The 19,576-nt window shown below is 41.2% G+C and overlaps 2 protein-coding genes across 2 annotated transcripts in view; one reads left to right on the top strand and one right to left on the bottom strand.

Annotated features, from left to right (window-relative positions):
• GRHL3 (grainyhead like transcription factor 3) overlaps positions 1–19,576 on the bottom strand; it is a 106,655-nt gene that overhangs the window by 70,401 nt on the left and 16,678 nt on the right. The gene's annotated exons all lie outside the window — the stretch shown is intronic.
• MYOM3 (myomesin 3) overlaps positions 80–19,576 on the top strand; it is a 28,780-nt gene continuing 9,283 nt past the window's right edge. Inside the window, exons 1-25 of the mRNA XM_021375283.1 lie at positions 80–1,725; positions 4,217–4,351; positions 4,513–4,587; positions 5,258–5,417; positions 5,668–5,825; positions 6,959–7,054; positions 7,682–7,770; positions 10,167–10,211; positions 10,425–10,565; positions 11,136–11,297; positions 11,574–11,715; positions 11,807–12,006; positions 12,339–12,392; positions 12,823–12,950; positions 13,526–13,709; positions 14,579–14,753; positions 15,390–15,511; positions 16,276–16,463; positions 16,639–16,765; positions 17,225–17,403; positions 17,475–17,589; positions 18,078–18,234; positions 18,415–18,524; positions 19,006–19,050; positions 19,182–19,318. Coding sequence (XP_021230958.1) covers positions 4,245–4,351; positions 4,513–4,587; positions 5,258–5,417; positions 5,668–5,825; positions 6,959–7,054; positions 7,682–7,770; positions 10,167–10,211; positions 10,425–10,565; positions 11,136–11,297; positions 11,574–11,715; positions 11,807–12,006; positions 12,339–12,392; positions 12,823–12,950; positions 13,526–13,709; positions 14,579–14,753; positions 15,390–15,511; positions 16,276–16,463; positions 16,639–16,765; positions 17,225–17,403; positions 17,475–17,589; positions 18,078–18,234; positions 18,415–18,524; positions 19,006–19,050; positions 19,182–19,318 — 3,096 coding nt within the window. The 5' untranslated portion in view covers positions 80–1,725; positions 4,217–4,244. The remainder of the gene's footprint in view (positions 1,726–4,216; positions 4,352–4,512; positions 4,588–5,257; positions 5,418–5,667; positions 5,826–6,958; positions 7,055–7,681; positions 7,771–10,166; positions 10,212–10,424; positions 10,566–11,135; positions 11,298–11,573; positions 11,716–11,806; positions 12,007–12,338; positions 12,393–12,822; positions 12,951–13,525; positions 13,710–14,578; positions 14,754–15,389; positions 15,512–16,275; positions 16,464–16,638; positions 16,766–17,224; positions 17,404–17,474; positions 17,590–18,077; positions 18,235–18,414; positions 18,525–19,005; positions 19,051–19,181; positions 19,319–19,576) is intronic.

The following is a 19,576-nucleotide window of genomic DNA, read 5'->3' as shown; positions in this document are numbered from 1 at the left end:
GAAGGGAAGGGAAGGGAAGGGAAGGGAAGGGAAGGGAAGGGAAATGGGTGGGCTTTAGGGTCCTCTCCAACCTCAGCCATTCTGCGATTCTATGTGCTGACCTTATTGCCTTCCACTTCATTGCTATTCGTAATAAAATCGATGGCCTTGTTTGCTTCAAAATGTATCACAGCCAACAGCTCTAGTAGGATCTAATTATCTCATTCCCATTCCGTGTAAGAACACTTTTAGATAAACAGTATGGTCTCAATGTTGTTTCAAAGGTCACGCCATGCAAACCATCTGTGCCAAACAAGAGACTGTTCTTTGTTTCTCTTGACTTTCCCAGATAACAGCGTTGATAGCTCCAGATCATAAAAAGCAGCACTGCCTTGCAACACAGATCGTGCTTATTCCCAGGCAGATGTCATGAAGGTGACAAGTGAGCGTTGCAGTTCCAGTTGTCCCAAGGACAGCAGCGCAGCAGGTGGCAGCTGTAACCCTAGAGCAGAGCATTGCTCTCTTTGTCTTCTCGGCTAAATCGGGGAGCTGTCACTGAGCCACTCCCCGTGCCAGCAGCCCCGCTCCAAGCAACCCAGGGAGCTTTGTGTATTGCTGCAGTGAGTCTCACATTCTCCATGTCAGTTGTTTAGGCACCCGAAGGTGAACTATCTGAAGACACTTGAAATCATGGAGTATTTTTTTTATGCATTCCTTGAGGAAAATAATACTGAAGGAACAAATAGAGAGCACCAAATTCTGGAGATGGGATGACGCAGAGTTGAGAGGCAGCTCTGAAAGCACTAAGACCAGGTTAGAACAGACTTTATAGCTTCCCTCTGGCATCACTGTGGCCTAAATATCACTGTTTGTGATGGGGAGGAATAATGCAGCAGAGCTTCATGAAAGAACTTGCACAGCAGCCGGATCACAGTGCAAAGCAGTAGCTTACACTCGCTGGTTCAGAGGACTTAAAACATGGAATAGCTTAGGTTGGAGGGGACCTTCAAGATCACCTTGTTCCAACCCCCGGCCATGGGCTAGTTGCCCATGTAGTACATGTAAATCTTTTTTCTTTTCAGAAGGTGTGTTTTTATTTTGAGACTGAGCATTTCATTTTCCCTGTTGACGACACTAAGAATGACTCTCTCCCAGAATCAAGCCTTCGTTTATCTGTTATAAGGAACACATAATAGTCATAGCCAGCTGAAACGTAAGAGCTGGTGTTGACTCTGATCTAATTATAGACTGAAATGATTTGGCTGGGGTTGGTGTTCACTAGAGAGATGTCAAAACAAATGATTTCAGTCCATTATGCAGCAGTAGCAACATCGACCCAAGGGAAATTCCCAGAAGAGGTTAAAACATTCATAATTAATTTCCATTCCTCTGTGAGCTTTCATCCTAAAGAAGCAGCGAATAATACAATGCTCAGATACCCAAATTTTGGAGCCACCTCTCATTCCTCGCATCACTTGGCAATGGCAATAATTTGCTTGACCTAAAAATCAGTTTGCAATTAGTTGTTACTGCAGTAAATGGCTCAGGCAGCCCTGCATAGGTCTCCCCATTGTCACAGCGATGGCAGGGCAGGATGCTATATTTAAGACTCGAGGATGGGCACTCCAACATGGGGAACATTCTTTTGGGGAGAGTCATTCTTAGTGTCATCAACGGGGAAAAGGAAACGCTTCTTTGTCCGTTCTCTTTCGTGGGGACAGGAACTCTCACTGTAGTCTTCATAGGGTAAGTTGGTTTATCTGCAAATAAACTCTGGTTTACACCGAGATTTTAAAAGATTTTATAGCAGCATCTTTGCATGATCCCTTTATTTGCATTGCACCTCAGAGATGGGTTGTGCTTTGTGATTGCGTCTGCTTTAAGGTGTCGGTACTGTTTTTCCAGTATTGTTCTTAGGAAACTAGTTTTAATTCATGTTTGCTCACATGAATCTATTCTGTTTTATTGATTTATTATGCATATATTTGGATTGAAAAATGTATATTTTAACAGCTCAGAACTCTATAGCTTTGCAACAAACACCAGATTATAGAGCACTGGAAAATTCCCAGGGAAAAACAGAAAACAGTATATATTAAAAATAACCTAGGAACGGTAACTGTTTGTGTACGTGGAAGCAAAGATTTGATGCCCTGCAGTCATTTTGCAGCTGAAATAGCCCTGAAGAGAGTCATATTCTGGGAAATAAAAAGATATTTTTTTTCTGTGAAGATCTGTTTTATTTTCCCGTATTTTGTACTTGCCAATGCTTCTTCATTTCAGCCAAAGTCAACATCTGCTGAGGAAATCTGTATTTTTGTCTGCATTTCGGGATATTTTGCTCTAACCTGAACTGTGCTTTGCCATACAGCTGTGCTTCTCCAGGGGCTGGTCTTGCACTATTTGTTTACTTTGACAGAAAATCAGAATGCCTGCCAGAGATGTGGGGCTGTCATGTTTATTATTGTAGGATTAAAAAGAGGTAGAGAAAAAATGCAGTGAAAAACCTGTCAAGGGAAAATTCCAAGAATGGAGCATGAGCCAGGGGTAGATTGGCAAGTGTGTTTGGAATCATTCATCACCACTGCATCTTCAAAGAGTCAAAGCAGGAAGAAATGGCTGTTGTCAAAAATTTAGAGTGGCGGCTGAGCCTTGCGCTTTTCCCATGCAATCAGGCTGACAGGAAAAGTTAGAGCTCCGAAAAGAAGAATTCCATTGCTTCAGGAGGCAAAAATCAAATAAATAACAATAACTGACATTTACTTACTTCTGTATATTTCTGAATCAAATTCTGACTCCTTTCCATAATATTCTACAAGACAAGAAGGAAATGCATTTAGGAAATCTCATGCTGGTGTTTATCTTCCCCTCAAATATGTACAATGACACTGAGCAAGGTGCTCTTTTCCCTCAAAGCAGCTCTTAATGTGAACCTTCAAAGTGTCATCATGCAGTAAAACATCAGTTTGTTTAATGACACAGAGGTTGTTCCTGGTCTGGAGGGTAGTGAGTCTCCCACAAAATCCCTATTTCAGCAGCCATGGGTTCTTTGGAGGCACTGCCCGCACCACCCAAGAGAACTCACCTGAGAGCTGTTGGTATCACAGCACAAAATGAGATGATTTGGAGCTGGGATCTAAGAACCAATGCACTGAAACGGGATGAAACCGAGACACTCTCTTATCTCTAAGCCCCAAGAAATGCACAAAAGACAATTTTTTTCAGGTTGGCAATAGCAAAGCTCACTCATAAGCACAAGATGAGTATTGCCTGCGAACAGCTGAAGAGGAAGGAAATAGAAAGGATGAGAGGGGAAGCACAGATTCATCCCGGGTCCTGTGAGACCCTCCATGATGTCTAAAGGCACAGTGAGTTTTGCTGCAGGAATCACTGAGCCTGGAGACCATCACCAATTGTTTCCAGGGAGAAACAAGTGATCCCTCGGGATGCACTCACAGGACTGGATAAAGCATTACCCTGTTGAAGTATTCACTGTATCTGTCAGCAGCTTTAATATGCAGTTGGAATATATTGGGGGAAGAATTGCCCTGAGTCAGCAAATGATTAATTCTAGAAAATCCACATGGATTTTCCAGCTACCACAGCCCCCAGGTGGTTCCTACTCACATGTTTGGTGCAGCAGCAGCACATGATCCAACCCCTGCCACAGCCAGGCAGGGTCAGAACACAGTGCAATTATAGTCTGGATGGCAGGGCGCAGGCTATTTGGCATCAACTCTCCCTGCAATATAGTTTCCAGACTGAAAATCTGTTTATTTTTTAAGCTTTTCATTCATAGTTCACTATCTGATGTACTGTATCTTATTTTATCCCTGATCATCAGTGTTCCTCTCATCTCCCTTCTCATGATGCTCCTCACTTGCCTGTATGCTATATTGGGGGTCTGAGGTAATGGAACACCCTGGAAGAATATCCAGCGGCTTTAGAGCATCAGCCTCAGGGAAACAGATCAACCCACAGAACGCCGCTTGCTTACTCTTCTGTTAAAACTTCAGCCACCTTTAAAGACATATTAATTTATTTGTCTGAGTCCACTTTCTGCTGATGCGTCACAAAACAAACCTCTTTCTTAGTTTGAATGCCAGAAGGCAATATTATATGAGCTTTCATTCACAGCATTTGAATGTCAAAGCAAACCAAGGAAATAACGTTAACTGAAGGAGACTTTGTTCAGCTGTCTTGTTTGAAAGTCATTTTATGTTTTATTCCATTCCAGCAAGAAAGTTTGCCTCTGACTTCGCAGCATGGGAACTCAAACATTCTTCCACCACAGAGAGGAGGAACAAAAGGAGGAGAGGCAGCAGAGGCTGGAAATGACATCCATGACTAGAAAGAAAAGGTTCAAAACCAGGTAAGGGACAGAATTAGGGATGGTCTGAGTAAACCAGGTCCTCATGGGACTTTCTGAAGCATTGCACTCAGTACTGAACACTCACAGCTTTGTTGAATGCTTAATTTATGAAATTATGGGCAATTGTCTGGATTCTTTTTATGTGCATCTATCTCTGGAAGTGAGGAAGAAGAGACTTTCAGCCTTTCGGAGTTATCCACAGCAGCTGCCCTTGCCTTGACTTCTGAAAAACCACAGTAAGTCAAAAATCACTATAACAAATACAAGCACTGTGTCCAATATCGCCTTTCTATAGGGGTCACAGGCTCCAACTCATTTCATTGAAAGCAAAAAGACCAGGTTCAATCAAGAGCTTTTTCTTCGAAAAACACCATCTGAAAATGCAGGAAACTAAATTATATTCCCTTGGTTCCTGTGGTGCTGACTAACATTACCCTCCTCACAAGCAGGACCTTAAGATAAACCATATTTCATGGGAATAAGTGGAAAATAAAGATTCAGATTAACAAATAATGGTAACAGATGGAACTCCCTCTTTTCTAGAAAATCTTGGCAGTGGTCCTGCCATCCATCCTTCTGTGATGGCTGAACAACACAAGTAGTTAGCAGCATCCCTCCTCTCTTTAGCTCTTCTGTCAGCTCTCCATATGCGATTAAAAGTGATTAACAGCAGATCCCCTTTATGTGCCATTAAAGCATTATAAGTCATGGTAGCATTGTTGGTTTCTATGAGGCACAATTGCCTGACATCATCCTCCATATGACATACAAATTGATATTTCTATCCTTGATGCTTGCTTGGATTTAACCAAAAATATGTACTATAAAACAACAAAACAAAAAGACCAAAATAAAAGAAAGAGCATTATCCGAACTTATGCTGGCTTTTGACATCCTCTGTTGCAGGAATTACAAGCTAAGAAGAGAAGCTGCCATCTTAGAGCTTGAGCAGAGGGGGCAAAAGAGAGTTTGGTTTGGGAACGAGATGGAAAAGTTAGAAGAGGAGGTTATTAAGAACTGCAGACTGCTGCGTGTGAGAGCCGACCGGAGGGTGCTTCGGAGGAAGGTCAGATCAGATATCTCTATTGGTAGCAGAAATGCCAACAGGGTTATAATTTCCAAGACTAACTACTGTTCTGGAGAGGATACCAAACCTAATCAGGTGTTGAAACAACCACAATACTGTCAGCAATAAAGACAAGCCCTTGCATCTCTGCCACTGAGGCATTATCACACATGTCCCTTGTGTAAGAGAATTTGTGTAATTGGAAAACTATCTCTTTCCACTGCCTTTATTTAGTCTGTCCTTGTCACAGGCTGTAGAAAAGGCACACAGGGAGAAGGAATACATTGAGCTGCGTTCGGGGCGAGCACCTATGTTCTGGATCCCCCTCAGAGTACACGCAGTATGGGAGAGGATGGAAGTAACACTGACATGTACAGTCCTGGCTTCCCCACTGCCACAGGTGACCTGGTACGTCAGTCAATACCAATAGCTCATGCTGCCTGCATGGCTGAGAAGTCTGTGTGCAAGTCAGGAGGCAACCAGAGCAGTAACATCTGTGTACTGGCAGAAGAAAGAGAGAGCTTAACAGATCAGAGAAAATGCTTTCAGTTTAGATCCCTTCTCCAATTCCACTATTAGGACTAGTGAAGATGTGAAGTACTCAGTGGGACCTGAAGAGAGTGTACAATCCTATGGAGCTCCTTTGGGATAGGACTGACATCCATGTTGATCTCCCTGCTTCCCTTGGTGCTGTATTCAGTCTTGTGGGCAATCTCAGGATTTAAGTGCTGCATTTACCGTTAATACTCAAGGGACAGAAATAAATGTTAACATCATTGACCATTCCTCCCACGAAAAGTTCTAAGTATGCCAACATTTGGATTACTAATGACTTTGTAGGCAGATAACTCTGGTACTGTCAGAGCTCCTGATAAGGAGGACAAGAGGGAATGGATTTAAGTTGCACCAGAGGAGGTTCAGGTTGGATACTGGGACAAATTATTCTCAGAAAGTGTGGTGATGCATTTGGCACAGGCTGCCCAGGGAGGTGGTGGGGTCACTGTCCCTGGAGGTTTTTAAGGAAAGGATGGATGTAGTACTTAGGGACATGGCTTAGTGGGCAATATTGGTGATAGGTGGATGGTTGGACTGGATGATCTTAGAGCTCTTTTCCAACCTTAATGATTCTATGATTTCAGAACAATCTCTTTGAACTATACAAAGAGCAAAGAGAATAAGAACCTCCCACACATCCCCAGTTGACAAAAGGAAGCAAGAGACATCAGTTCAAACTCCCTCTAACAACCTGCAAAGCAAGGAGCATAAGAGGAGGAAGCAACAAACCAGTGCTGAACAGCCCACAGGCAGTTCCCAAGCAGCCCTAGAGAAGAAATGCATGTAAACTTAGGGTGGATTCTAGGTTAGCTGCAAGGATGTTCCAAATTGATGTGGGATGAGAACAGTAAAAGAGAGTTGTGACCAGCTTTCTACTCCTCTGTTGTGCCTCTGTGGTGTTAGACATTGCTAACTTTAAAAGAAAGTGTTAATTGCATCAGTCAGTCTCTTCATCCCTTCCTCATGTCACCTGTGTGTTCAACTAGGTATAAAAATGGAGTCCCCATTGACCTCCGTTTAGCCCCAGCAGGAAAATACAAGATCAAAAACAAGTTTGGGATGTTGACCTTGCTCATCAGCAGGTAAAGTGTACGCTCTTATCTTTGAGAAGTTTTTTTTTTACTTGAGTAAGTCTCACTCTCCTGAAACAACCACTTTCTGTATGTTAGAAAAAGAGAGAGCTGTTCTGGAATCTGACCCAACTTGGCATTATTGTGTTGTGTTTGAGATGAGCCTTTGCCATTAGTAAGCAATCTCAACAGTTTGTAAGGTTAAATATTTGTTATTACCAAAATCTTCCAGCCTCATTAATTTTTACTCCTGTTTTTTTCAGCATGGCCAAATGGTACCATGCACATTAAGAGCAATTTACAAAAAAGATGTACCAATGTGATTTGGGACTGATCAACGCAATTACAATTACGTTAGTTCAGCAACCCTGTGAGCTATACAGGTGATAAATACTCGTGCGTATCTTCACTGGTGAAGATGTGTACTGTTCAATGGGTCTCTGCTTGCTTATTACATGTGCATCAAGAAAAAAAGCTGATCCCTAAGAAATCCTTCCAATTAATGGGAAAAGCAGCTTCTTAATGAAAAACAAAAAAATCTGCTTCTAACTCTGGGGATTAAAGGGAACCTCTCTGAATTTGTTCTGTAAACTATAATGACTGAAACCTAAAAAAGATGGGAAATCTTTTTTTTCCCAGATGCTCCATGGAAGATTCTGCTGAATACAGTGTTGTAATTGAGAATCAGTATGGCAAGGCTTACTCGTTTGCTACAGTGCTTGTCAGGAGTAAGTAGAAACTGTTCCTTTGCTTCTAAAATTTTCAAATTCTTGAGATTCATCCACATATTTTCAGTGCTAAATATTATATCATTAAAAACCACAGAAGCACTCTGGAAAAAAAAAATAAAAAAATTAAAACAGAAAGGAGCGAGCACTCTGCTAATAAGAAAGGAGAATGCCTCTCATTCATTAGGGAGGGGAAAGCACAACTGCACGAAATACCATTTAGCTATCACTCACCAACGTGCAATGGCAGATATAATGGCCTTTCAGCCACTTCTGGACTCAGGCAAAATCTTCTGGATTCCATATGGACACAGCTGTCCTATGACTGCACTGAAATTGTACTAAATTTAGCTACTTGGATATATCCGGACTGATATAAAACAAACACACACAACATATAGAGTACATAGCACTCCTAGAAGGAGTCTGGTGCATTTCTAAAGTTAAGCAAGAAATTGGTGAACAACTGGCTTTCAAGGGGCTCTCTTGATGCAATATTGCATGGAATACCATATTCCTCTCCCACACTGGTAACCAAGAGCAAATACAATAACTGGCACAGCCTCCCCGGGGGCTGGTGCAAGCCAAACTCGGATGTGGTGAAGGAAGTAAACTACGACTGCTTGAAAAGGGAAATTATATTATGCTTTAAGAAATATGCAATGCAATCTCACAGAATCATAGTTTGACTGTTCATACTTTCTATATACATTTAAAACATGTGTAGATCATAATTTTGTATGAGAAAGCCTGAATAGACTAGACCTACAGAATAGCAGACAACTGAATGCTTTCAGTGAGAGTCCAGGGAGTAATTTAAGTGGCAACTGATGAACAGGAGGTGACCAAGTTTGCTTGGGAGATCTCACAGGTCATGAAGTGACAGGTGTCTTTGGCTGAACAAATTGCTGGCTTGAACTATTTTTTTTAGACAGAAGAGATCTTTTTGGGCTTAGACAGTATATTTGGTTTAGATAGTGTATTTGGTTTAGATAGCATATTTGGTTTAGATAGTATGTGGGGTTTAGGTAGTATATTGGGTTCACATAGTATATTTGTTGGTGATGCTTTAATATATTCTTGGCTCTGTCATGGGTTATGTTATCATCATCCTTACCCTTTGAATGACATATTTTGATCACAATTGAATACCATTTGGAGATGAATATACATACAAAAGAATGCAACTCAAGAGTTTTATTGAAAGTGTATTGTTTATAATATCTTTCAAATCCTTTATTCTATGTCCCTCAAAAGTCAAAATTCTGGAAATATCTAGTACACACTCACCAATTCTAAAAGTAGATGTATACCAGCCCAGAAAATCTTGATTTCTAAGCTTTCCCAGATTCCTAATGTCCCCTTACCTCAACACTGAAGTACAAAAATGTTACCATGTGTGCAGTGCTTTTCTTCTATGTAGGTTCTTGCAGTATGTTAAGATCAGAGCAGGCGTAATGACAGAATAAGGGCCACAGGCTATCCCAGACATCCTTAGATGGGACTGCTCTTTGGTCTTGCATTCTGAACAGTTTGCAAATGTTGTTCCTTGTGATTGTGGGTGAGAGGCCCATACTTTTCCTTCTCCCTTGACCCTGTCTAATATTATCTTAGTAATATGATTCTTCCTTTTGCTATTTGCGTTTAACCTTCTGAAAATAGAGACTATACCAAGGCATTAATCATGCCTCCACTGGAAACATTCCTCATCCTGCAGGCAGGATGATCACACCTCTTCTCCCAGCCCCATGCTGTCTGGAATGCCCTTGGTGCCAGAGTGAGGGTCTCTGGGCTCAGCGATTCACTCTTGCAGGGTAAAATTGGCTGGAAGGCTGGGTCCAGAGAGTGGTGGTGAATGGAGTTAGATTCAGCTAGCAACTGGTCATATCAGTGGTGTTCCCCAGCGGTCGGTACTGGGGCCAGCCCTGTTTATTATCTATATTGATGATTTGGATGAGAGAGGTGATGGCCTCAAGTTGCACCAAGGGAGGTTCAGATTGGATACTGGGAACAAATTATCCTCAGAAAGTGTGGTGATGCATTGGCACACGCTGCATAGGGAGCGGTGAGGTCACAGTCCCTGGAGGTGTTTAAGGAAAGGATGGAAGCAGTACTTAGGGACATGGTTTAGTGAGCAATATTGCTGGCTGGTGCATGGTTAGACTGGATGATCTTAGAGGTCTCTTCAAACTGTAAAGGCTCAGTGATTCCCACAGCATAGCTCACTGTGCCTTTAGACATCATGGAGGGTCTCACAGGACCCACGATGAAGCTGTGCTTCCCCTCCCATCCTTTCTATTTCCCTCCTCAGTTTGCTGAGTGTCATTGTACATATTTGAGGGAAAGATAAACACCAGCATGAGATTTCCTAAATGCATTTCCTTCTTGTCTTGTAGAATATTACGGAAAGGAGTCAGGATTTGATTCAGAAATATACAGAAGTAAGTAAATGTCAGTTATTGTTGTTTATTTGATTTTTGCCTCCTGAAGCAATGGAATTCTTCTTTTCGGAGCTCTAACTTTTCCTGTCAGCCTGACTGCATGGGAAAAGCGCAAGGCTCAGCCACCACTCTAAATACATGTCAAAAAAAATACTACAAGGTAGAGGTCTCTGGGAAGTCTCTCTCATGCTGCATTTAATTTTCATTTCATAGGATCCCTTATTGCCAGAGAGGCAGACTTTGCCTTCTCACTGAAACCACTATTTTCAAGAGAAAAGGAGCCTTTCACCCTCTCCTGTTACTTCACTTCTGATTTACTTGAACACCAACGAAATATTACCTGGTTCAGAGATGGTTTGTATGCAATAGCTACGCTTATATGCATAGAATACATATACATATATGAATATAACATTTGATTTCATAGCTGTAATCTAATGCTTACAGGAGAGAATTAGAATTGGGGATTCATGAGCTGCTCTCAGCTCTTCTCAAGCTAGAGATTTTATTATTTATTTACATTCTCAGGTAGAGCTGCTAAAACATCTGGTACTCTTCAGAGTATCCTGTTCCCTGCTGTGAAGGGTACCTTTGACTCTTTGACTCACTAATTTCATTACCCTTTATTACTCGGATTGCTCTTCAGGACAGCTGCCATTCTTTTTGCTCTGTTGTTTGTGTGCTAAGAGAACACAGAGCGTTGGCAATAAAATAGGATCATAGTCCATGAGTATAACTGTGAGGTATAATATCAGGAGTGCCTTGCAGATCCCTTATCTTGCTGTTTTGGTTTTGTTTCTCTTGTTTTTGGTGGTGAGTTTGTTGGTTGTTTTTTGTTTGTTTGTTTGTTTTGCATTTGGAAATACATCAATCCTCACTCCACCAGTTCAGGTGGATCTCCTTTACCCTTTTCATGCTTTATAGGTGAGTTGCTGCAGAACTCAGAACGTCAGGAACTGAAGTATCAAGACCAGGAAGCTTCTCTGACAGTGCCATGTGCTTACAAAGAAGATGAGGGATTCTACACAATCCGCGTCCCCTCACTGGATGGATGCAAAGAGCAAACCTCCTATGTGTTTGTTCGAGGTAATAACACAACACTATCCTACTCAGAACAAAAGCCTCTTTCCTAATACTTAGGCATAAAGGAATTCACTGCCTCATTCTCAAGAAAGTGTATCCCAATTTTGTGATTTTTTTTGTTACAATTAATGGAATGTCCAAATCCTATATTCAATTCTGATTAAGGTGTAGAAAATATGACTTGTATTACTGGGACACACTTCAAATTAAGTTGTTGAGTCAAAGTTTTAGTACAGGGAAGAAAAAAGACTTAACCACAATAGCTTGGTGTTCCTGCAGATGCTGCAGCAGAATCAGCCGGTGCCCCTGGATCGCCTCTCAGTGTGAAATGCCACGACATAAATAAAGATTGCTTGATTCTTTCTTGGACAGCACCCAGTGATAATGGAGGAAGCCCAATCCTTGGATATTTTATTGAAAGGTCTGTACTTTTATCATCTTAGAGAAAGAAACCTCATGATCGTGTTGTGGGAAAACCACAAAGGAACTCCATGGGATGCATTCCATTTCAGGTGTATCGCAGGGTCAGAGGACTGGGTCCTGTGCAACGAAAAGCCTGTGAAAACCTGCAGATATCCTGTGCTGGGCCTTGCTGAAGGACAGGCGTATCAGTTCCGAGTGAAGGCTGTCAATAAAGCGGGGATCAGTCATCCTTCAAAAACCAGTGATCCAGTTATAACGTATGACCCCAGCAAGGGCAAGAGAGTGACAGGTGTGTACTAAAACCAGGAAAATTTGCTCCTTCAGTACAATGTGAGGCTGCAGTACAGATGAATGCAGTTTGTCCAGATTCTCCTCATTGCTAAAAACACCAGCACACTGCTGTGCTGTGCATTCACTGAGCCCACCTCAGTACTATTCTGGAACAGAAAACATTAAAATACTACAGGTATGAAATGTCACTGAATATGTCATGAAACATATATAGTTATGCATATAATTATATGACACAGTTCTGATCTCTATCTTTTTCAACAATCTCCAAGCACTCTGACACGGCTCTGTATCTCCTGCTGGATAACACTGTCCTGTTTGACATTACAGTTATTCCATATGATGAAGGCAGGATGATAGAAATTTTCAAGGATGACCTCGAAGGTAAGTTCAATCTATATTGAGCCATTCCCTCAGAACTGACTGTTACAAAACAAGGAGATCAGTGCTAACATCACACTGGATGTTAGCACACAAAACCTACTTGTATGATGCACAAGGATCAGAAACTATCATAAACAGCACAAATTTTTGTAAAAATCTTGGTTTTCCTGTCCCCAAAATATTTAAGTCTCTTCCTTTATACTGAAGGATCTTATTTTACACTGGGAAAACATAATCTGTTTTAAAAGAACATTGATTTTTCTGCTACATTATAACTGAAGGCTGGATCAGGCCCTGAGCACTGATGAAGCTGTGGGTGTCCCTGTCCATTGCAGGGAGTGGGATCAGATGGCCTCTGAGGGTCCCTTCCAACTCAGATGATTCCACGATTCTATGATTCTAAAGCGTATCCCGTTCTGACTTCCCATAGGGCACATTAAGATTCCCTTGCCACCCACCAATGTTCATGCAAGTGAGGTCAGAGAAGATTATGTGGCTTTGGCCTGGGATGAACCAGATCCAAGAGGCAGAGAACCACTGCAATATTATGTGGAAAAGGTAAGAAAATAATGACACATAGAAGGGATTTGCTACTACTCCTGGGCAGAAGTATTTATTTCTCACATGGCCTAAAGCACAGGAATCGTTATTGAATGCAATTAATTGCTGGTTGCTGTTTAGAGTGGACAGTGGAAATAAGCCATTACCACTCCTAAGGGCCAGGCTTCCCCTCATCTTAAAAAACAAAGAATCAATTAGTAAAATGTACGCCACAGAATGGTAGCAGAGTGTTAACGGGAAGACTGTTTCGTCCCCATGGGCCTCCCAGGTGTGGAAGAACTGTGAAGAACTGCACAGTAGCTCACTTTCCAGTTCCATCCTTTTGCTGGTTAATTAGTATCTCCTACCAATTTACTTTTCTAGGTACTCATTTCCCACTTGTTGTACACTTCCTGCTGCAAAGAGACCTCCTGTTTCCAAGGAAGAAAAGATAGTATATATCAACAAGAAATAGATCGTTTACATTTTTTATGTAAAAAAAAAAACTTCTTTCCTATGAAGACTGACTTTGTTGTCCCTCAGGAGAGTTTTAAGCTTTCGTGAATTGTAAATCATCACCTTTTTCCTTACAGTCGCTTGTGGGCAGCAACTCCTGGCAAATGGTTAATCTGGATATGCCAGCTAATTCCCCAAGATTTGCACTCTTTGATCTTGTTAAAGGAAAACCATACAGTTTCCGAGTGCGGTCTGTTAACAAGTACGGAATCAGTGAGCCATCCCTGCCCAGCGAACCCATCACTGCTGGAGCAAAACTGGGTAATTATTTCACTGCTACACACTACACTAATTATATGGAAAAGGAGATGTGCTACAAAACTAATGTGTGGGTTCCCACTGTCCCCACACCACTTCCTTTAAACTTCATGTTATTTTGTTACACAGACGTTGCTTTGATATCAGGAAACCTCCTAAAGCCTTAAATCCTCATTTAATTACTTTGCAGTTGGTCAATGCAGTGTAAATCTAACCAAGCCATGGTAGAGGAATTACATTTAATTAGGTAAGGGACAATGGAAGCCTGTGTCTAATCCAAGCATGCTTCCAGCGCTTGGTTACATGTCAGTGTCAGAAGGAATTTCACAACTGTGATTGCGGAAGAAGCCATTTGCTAGGGCCTTCAGATTAAACAGCAGTGCTTAGAGGGCCGATTTGTTTTGTTTTCTTCCCAGAACTGACAAGACAACAGTCAGAGATGCAAAGATTCATGTCCATGCCTCCATTATGCGGAGAGGAGTAGCTGTTTCTCTTACTATTTCATATATTCTCACACTAAACCTGCCCTAGTGTTCATTAATACTGTCCTTGGTTTCCTGAGAGTGAAGCAGGCCCCATTTCATAGAGAAGAAACATGAGAGTCAACATGAGTCTTGTTTCTCCTTTAATTCAGAGAAGGTTACATGGATGTAACTGCAGGAATCAATGGGTTGTCAGGGGAAAGAGTATAAGGAACAACAAACCCAAATATGAAAAGACTGTAGACAAGGACAATGTTTATGGTAATTTGCTCTAATTTGTAAACAAAGCTCTGATCAATAAATCAGTGAACTCACTTAATAAACACATTCGAATTTACATATTCTTTTAAAAAAACAACTATTTTTCTGTTCTTATTTTTTCTTTTGTAGCTCCTCTACCACCACCATCTCAGGTTTTAGCTTTCAGAGACACCAAAACATCTGTTGTTTTGCAGTGGAATAAATTAAAGGATGGTCTGGAACCTCTGGGCTACTACATATATTGTCGGGAGACTGGGACAGAAGAATGGCAAACCGTCAATAATAAGCCTGTGACGTGTAACGAGTGAGTGCAGCTATTGTACTTCATCGAGACAGGGTGCCAGCTTGGATTCCTTTCCTTATGGCCAGAGTCATATTTCAGATAAAAAAAGAACTTCCTTCTCGGCACACGCAGGCACGCACGCACGCATGCATGCAAACACCATGTCCTCTTTTAGCATTAAGCACTGCTCATCTGCCAGAGTGCCCAGTCGCACTTTTATGTCCAAAGCCAGACTGACAGCAACGTCTGTGTGTATCATCATAGACTCTAAGTCCGCAGAAGATAGACTTTGTGGCATGACCGGTAGAACCACATTCCATTTTTTTGTTTGCTTTCCAGTAGAGTACATTGGTGTCACACACAGAGTATTAAGAAAGTCTCTCTTAGTTGTGAGGGCCACATGTCAGACAAAAAGTCCGTTAAAAGTTCTATTTATTGTACTGACAGTGCCAGGCAGCAGTATGACACCTCTTGGTATCTGATCTATACTTATTGTCTGACCTATCAGTAGCTATTTTAAGTGACACTTTAATTTGTAATGGCAAATAAGGATTTTGCAAGGACCAATGTCTTATTAAAATATATTGCCATCTGTTCAAAAGACAGCTCACCTGCTTTTTGAACAGTCAACACAAACACAGTAATTTTTTGTCCCAGATTTACTGTCCCTGGGCTGAAGCCTGGAAACGAGTATGTCTTTTGTGTGAAATCCGTCGGCGAGGCAGGACTGAGCGAAAGCTCGCCAGAAACAGACCCTATCATTGTAAGGCCAGCGATAGGTAAGTAACAGACATGCATGTAAATCCCTCCGAGATGTATCTGCCATGCAGAGATATTATTACACATCGTGGTAATAATACTGAGCAGATAAGCAAAGCAACAGGGAACTGATTTTTTTGTATTCCGATGCTTCTGTTATCAATTATACTTGTCAAGGGTGGGCAATGTTAATTAGCATTTTGATTCAGCAAAAGTGTGTTACACTTTTAGTACTCATTTGGCACTGGTACAAGTGATCATTTTAAATGTACTGTTATCCTGGTATCTTGAAATCAGCAATATGAATTACTCTAGAGCACTTGCAAAGACCTCCCCACCACATAAGTCAGTGCCCAACCCTCAGTCATCACTGTTGTATCAACCCACTGCTTCCATCTTTTCTACCCAACAAACTATAAAGCAACACGCATGAAAAGCCCTGAAGCATGTCCATGACTTTTCTTGTGACATCTTAACAAGAGTCTGGTCCCATCCAAATACTTTTACACAGCAGAAGTGATACTAAGAGATCTTAACATAAACAGAATCACATCTGATACGAACATAGGGATTTCCTCAACCTGGTTTGTCCAATATGTACCCCCCTTTCCCCAGTCCCTAGATCATAGAATCATTAAGGTTGGAAAAGAACTCTAAGATCATCCAGTCCAACCGTCCGCCTACCACAAATATTACCCACTGAACCACATCCCTAAGTACTACATCCACCCTTTCAAACCTGCACTAAACAAGGCTGCCTTTTGTCTCTTCCTTTGCTGCACAGCTCGCCCATCAGCACCACGCGGGTTTGTTCTGCTGAGCTGCGGGAAGGCCAACATGACCATTGGCTGGAAACCCCCGAAGCGTAAAGGAGGAACAAAAATTCTAGGTTATTTCCTAGATCAGCATGATGCATCTGAACTAGACTGGCGTGAAGTCAACATTCAGCCAATTCCTCAACGAGTATACATGGTATTAATTTCAGATGCAATGCTGTCCTTCTTTGTGTGTAGTGAGAACCATGGCTATAACATGGGATAAGGTGCTTTCTTCTACTTCCTCCAGTCCAGAACTTTCTTCATACTCTCATAAGACTACCACCATGCCAGGCCATACCAATAATTTCTCTGCATTTCTGAACCCAAAGGTTAGCAACCTTGAGGAAGGCCACCTGTATGAATTCCGTGCATGTGCAATGAACATGGCAGGTGTTGGGCAAGTATCTGAACCCAGCGACTTGTTCAAATGTGAGGAATGGACAATGCCAGAACCAGGTACCTCTTGCAAAAAGAACAGGCAGAAAAACACTTCCACATATACTAATTATGTTCTCACTCTTCAGTGACTCTGAAAGACTTCTGAAGACTGTAGAACTGTATAACATGAGGTGCCAGTACACAAATGCATACAAACACTTCTAGGGATGTTCTGATTCAGATGTAGGGTACTATTTCTGCATTTCACAGATAAAGCATCAAGGTATTTTTAACAGCATTGTTTCCAGATAAATAAGAATATAGCTCTAATATCTTAACATTATTATACCAAAGCAAACATTAAATCATGTATGCATTTTTTCCTAGAATCTATCTCTACAATTAATTAGCATAGAAAGCATCACTTCTGGACTCACTATTCATGTGTTATCATAAAACTGCTTTCTGATTTCAAACTCGAATGATGTGTTGAAGCTTTTAATGTCATCGCTTGACAGCACACTCTTCCTTGAACAGGTCCTCCTTATGATGTGAAGTTCACTGAAGTGAGAGACTCTTCCCTGATGCTGCACTGGCAAGCACCACTGTACATAGGTGCAGGTCCAATTATAGGGTATTATGTAGACATGTGTGAAGAAGGCACAGAGGAATGGAAGCAAATAAACAAGCAGTCCACAGCCACCACTCATATGAAGGTCTGTATATGCACTCAGTATCCAAACATTGCTTTGCAATGCTTGTTAATTCCTGTCACTGGTTCCCGCAGGTTTCAGACCTAGACACAGAGAAATGCTTTATTTTCCGAGTAAGAGCACTGAACAAGGCTGGAATTGGACCCCCTTCACTCCCCTCGGATTCTGTGGTGGCTAAAAGAAAGCCTGGTATGAAACCAAGTGATGAATTGCTGTGTCTGTACATGCTATGTTGATTCCCATAAAAACCCCTGCTTTATTAAATATTTGCTACACATTCCATGGCAAGAAAAAGCCCCAGTCAAAATAATGTTTAGTAAATTAATTTGCTCAAATGAATTTACTCTAGCTGTACATTCTGGCTTTAACATCCTATGTCCAGAATCATAGAATCATAGAATCATTAACGTTGGAAAAACTTCTAAGATCATCCAGTCCAACCGTCCACCTGCCACCAATATTGCTCATTAAACCACATCCCCAAGTACCACATCCACTCTTTCCTTAAACACCACCAGGGACGGTGACCCCACCACTCCCTAGGCAGCCTGTGTCAATGCATCACTGCTCTTTGGGAGAATAAATTCTTCCTAATATCCAAACTGAGAAGCTAAGCCCTGATCTGTTTTTGTAAGTAATATTTTGGTTTGCTTTTTTTCTTTCTTTTTGTCCTTCAGGGACAAATGAAATTGAACTCGGAGTGGATGAAGAAGGGTTCATCTACATGGCTTTTGAAGCTCCTGAAAAGAATGACTCCTCTGAATTTATCTGGTCGAAGGACTATGAAGGACCACCAGATGCTGACAGAGTTCAGATAGAAGAGAAAGGCAATAAGTGAGTAGATAATATGTGGAGAGAAATGTACATTTGCTCCTCAGTGTCACATACAAATGACCATAAGTACTATCTTTGATGTTGCAGATGTATCAAATGTATTGTATTCTTTTATTTAAAAAAACACCAATGTAATTTTTGAGCAAAAAATAATTTTTAATTATTACTTTTATTTCTAAGATCTAAGCTTATACTGAAAGATCCATCAGAAAAGGATCTGGGAATATATTCAGTGGAGGTCACAGATGTAGATGATGATATCTCTGCCAGCTGCACTTTAACACAAGAAGGTAAAAACTAATAATTAACAAGCACAAAAATCTAATGTGCCATAATTTTCTAATATTAGATGTTTAAAGAAAAGCTTCTCCTAGAAGAATAGTGGCTGGTGTCACTTACTGATAGTGGTGTTACTGGAAAGATGTTTCTCATTCCCTGACAAAGGACAGTTCCTTTTTCAGGCTCCTAAGGAAAGATACGATGATCTCGGAAAGGTATTTTTCCATTAGAGTTCAGATTTCACATACACTATTATAGTTATCTAAAACTTCGCTACTGTATTTCTTGAGTTGAGACAACCAGTGTTCTCTTCAGATAGAAGTAAGAATTATCTCCACCCCCTTCTCTAGTCCTCCCTGTATGGAATGCTTTGTACTTATTATCTTCTTGACATAAATAAGGCTCACTGACAAGTTAAATCTAATTGCTATAATGATTTTGCTTTGGCCTAATTGTACTAATCTAAACAATTTGTTATTTTTTGCATTTCAGATCTGGACAAGTTACTGAGACGTAGCCATGAAATCAGGAACCCATGTAAGTTGAATGAGTAATAAGCCATTTCCATACATACAGATTTTGAAAGGGGAACACTGGCACAATCTGGGCTGAGCCGAATTCTGTGGCTTACATACAAATTCTCCTTGGCAGTTCTCTTTGTTTTCCAGTAATAAAGCTGATATCTGGATGGAATGTTGATGTTCTGGAGAAAGGAGAAGTGCGGCTGTGGTTGGAGGTTGAAAAGCTGTCACCAAATGCAGAGCTGCATTTAATCTTCAATGAGAAGGAGCTTACAAGCACGCCAGTATGTTCTGATATTTTTAATTCTGACTTACTTTTCCCCTTCCTGAACAGGGATATAGACCAACTGGGCATATCCCACATTTTCTAAATTCCCATCAGGCATTTTGATGTGTGTTTTTGTGAGGCTCTGGGGCTGGATTTCACACTGTGTATAAACAGAAACCCAACTGGCTGATTCTCAAGGTGTCCAGATCTAATATAACACCAAAACTAGGGAAGGGAAAGGGAAAGGGAAAGGGAAAGGGAAAGGGAAAGGGAA

This window comes from Numida meleagris, chromosome 22 (assembly GCF_002078875.1).
Source record: "Numida meleagris isolate 19003 breed g44 Domestic line chromosome 22, NumMel1.0, whole genome shotgun sequence".
Lineage (NCBI taxonomy): Eukaryota > Metazoa > Chordata > Aves > Galliformes > Numididae > Numida > Numida meleagris.
This window is presented reverse-complemented; position numbering and strand designations above follow the sequence as displayed.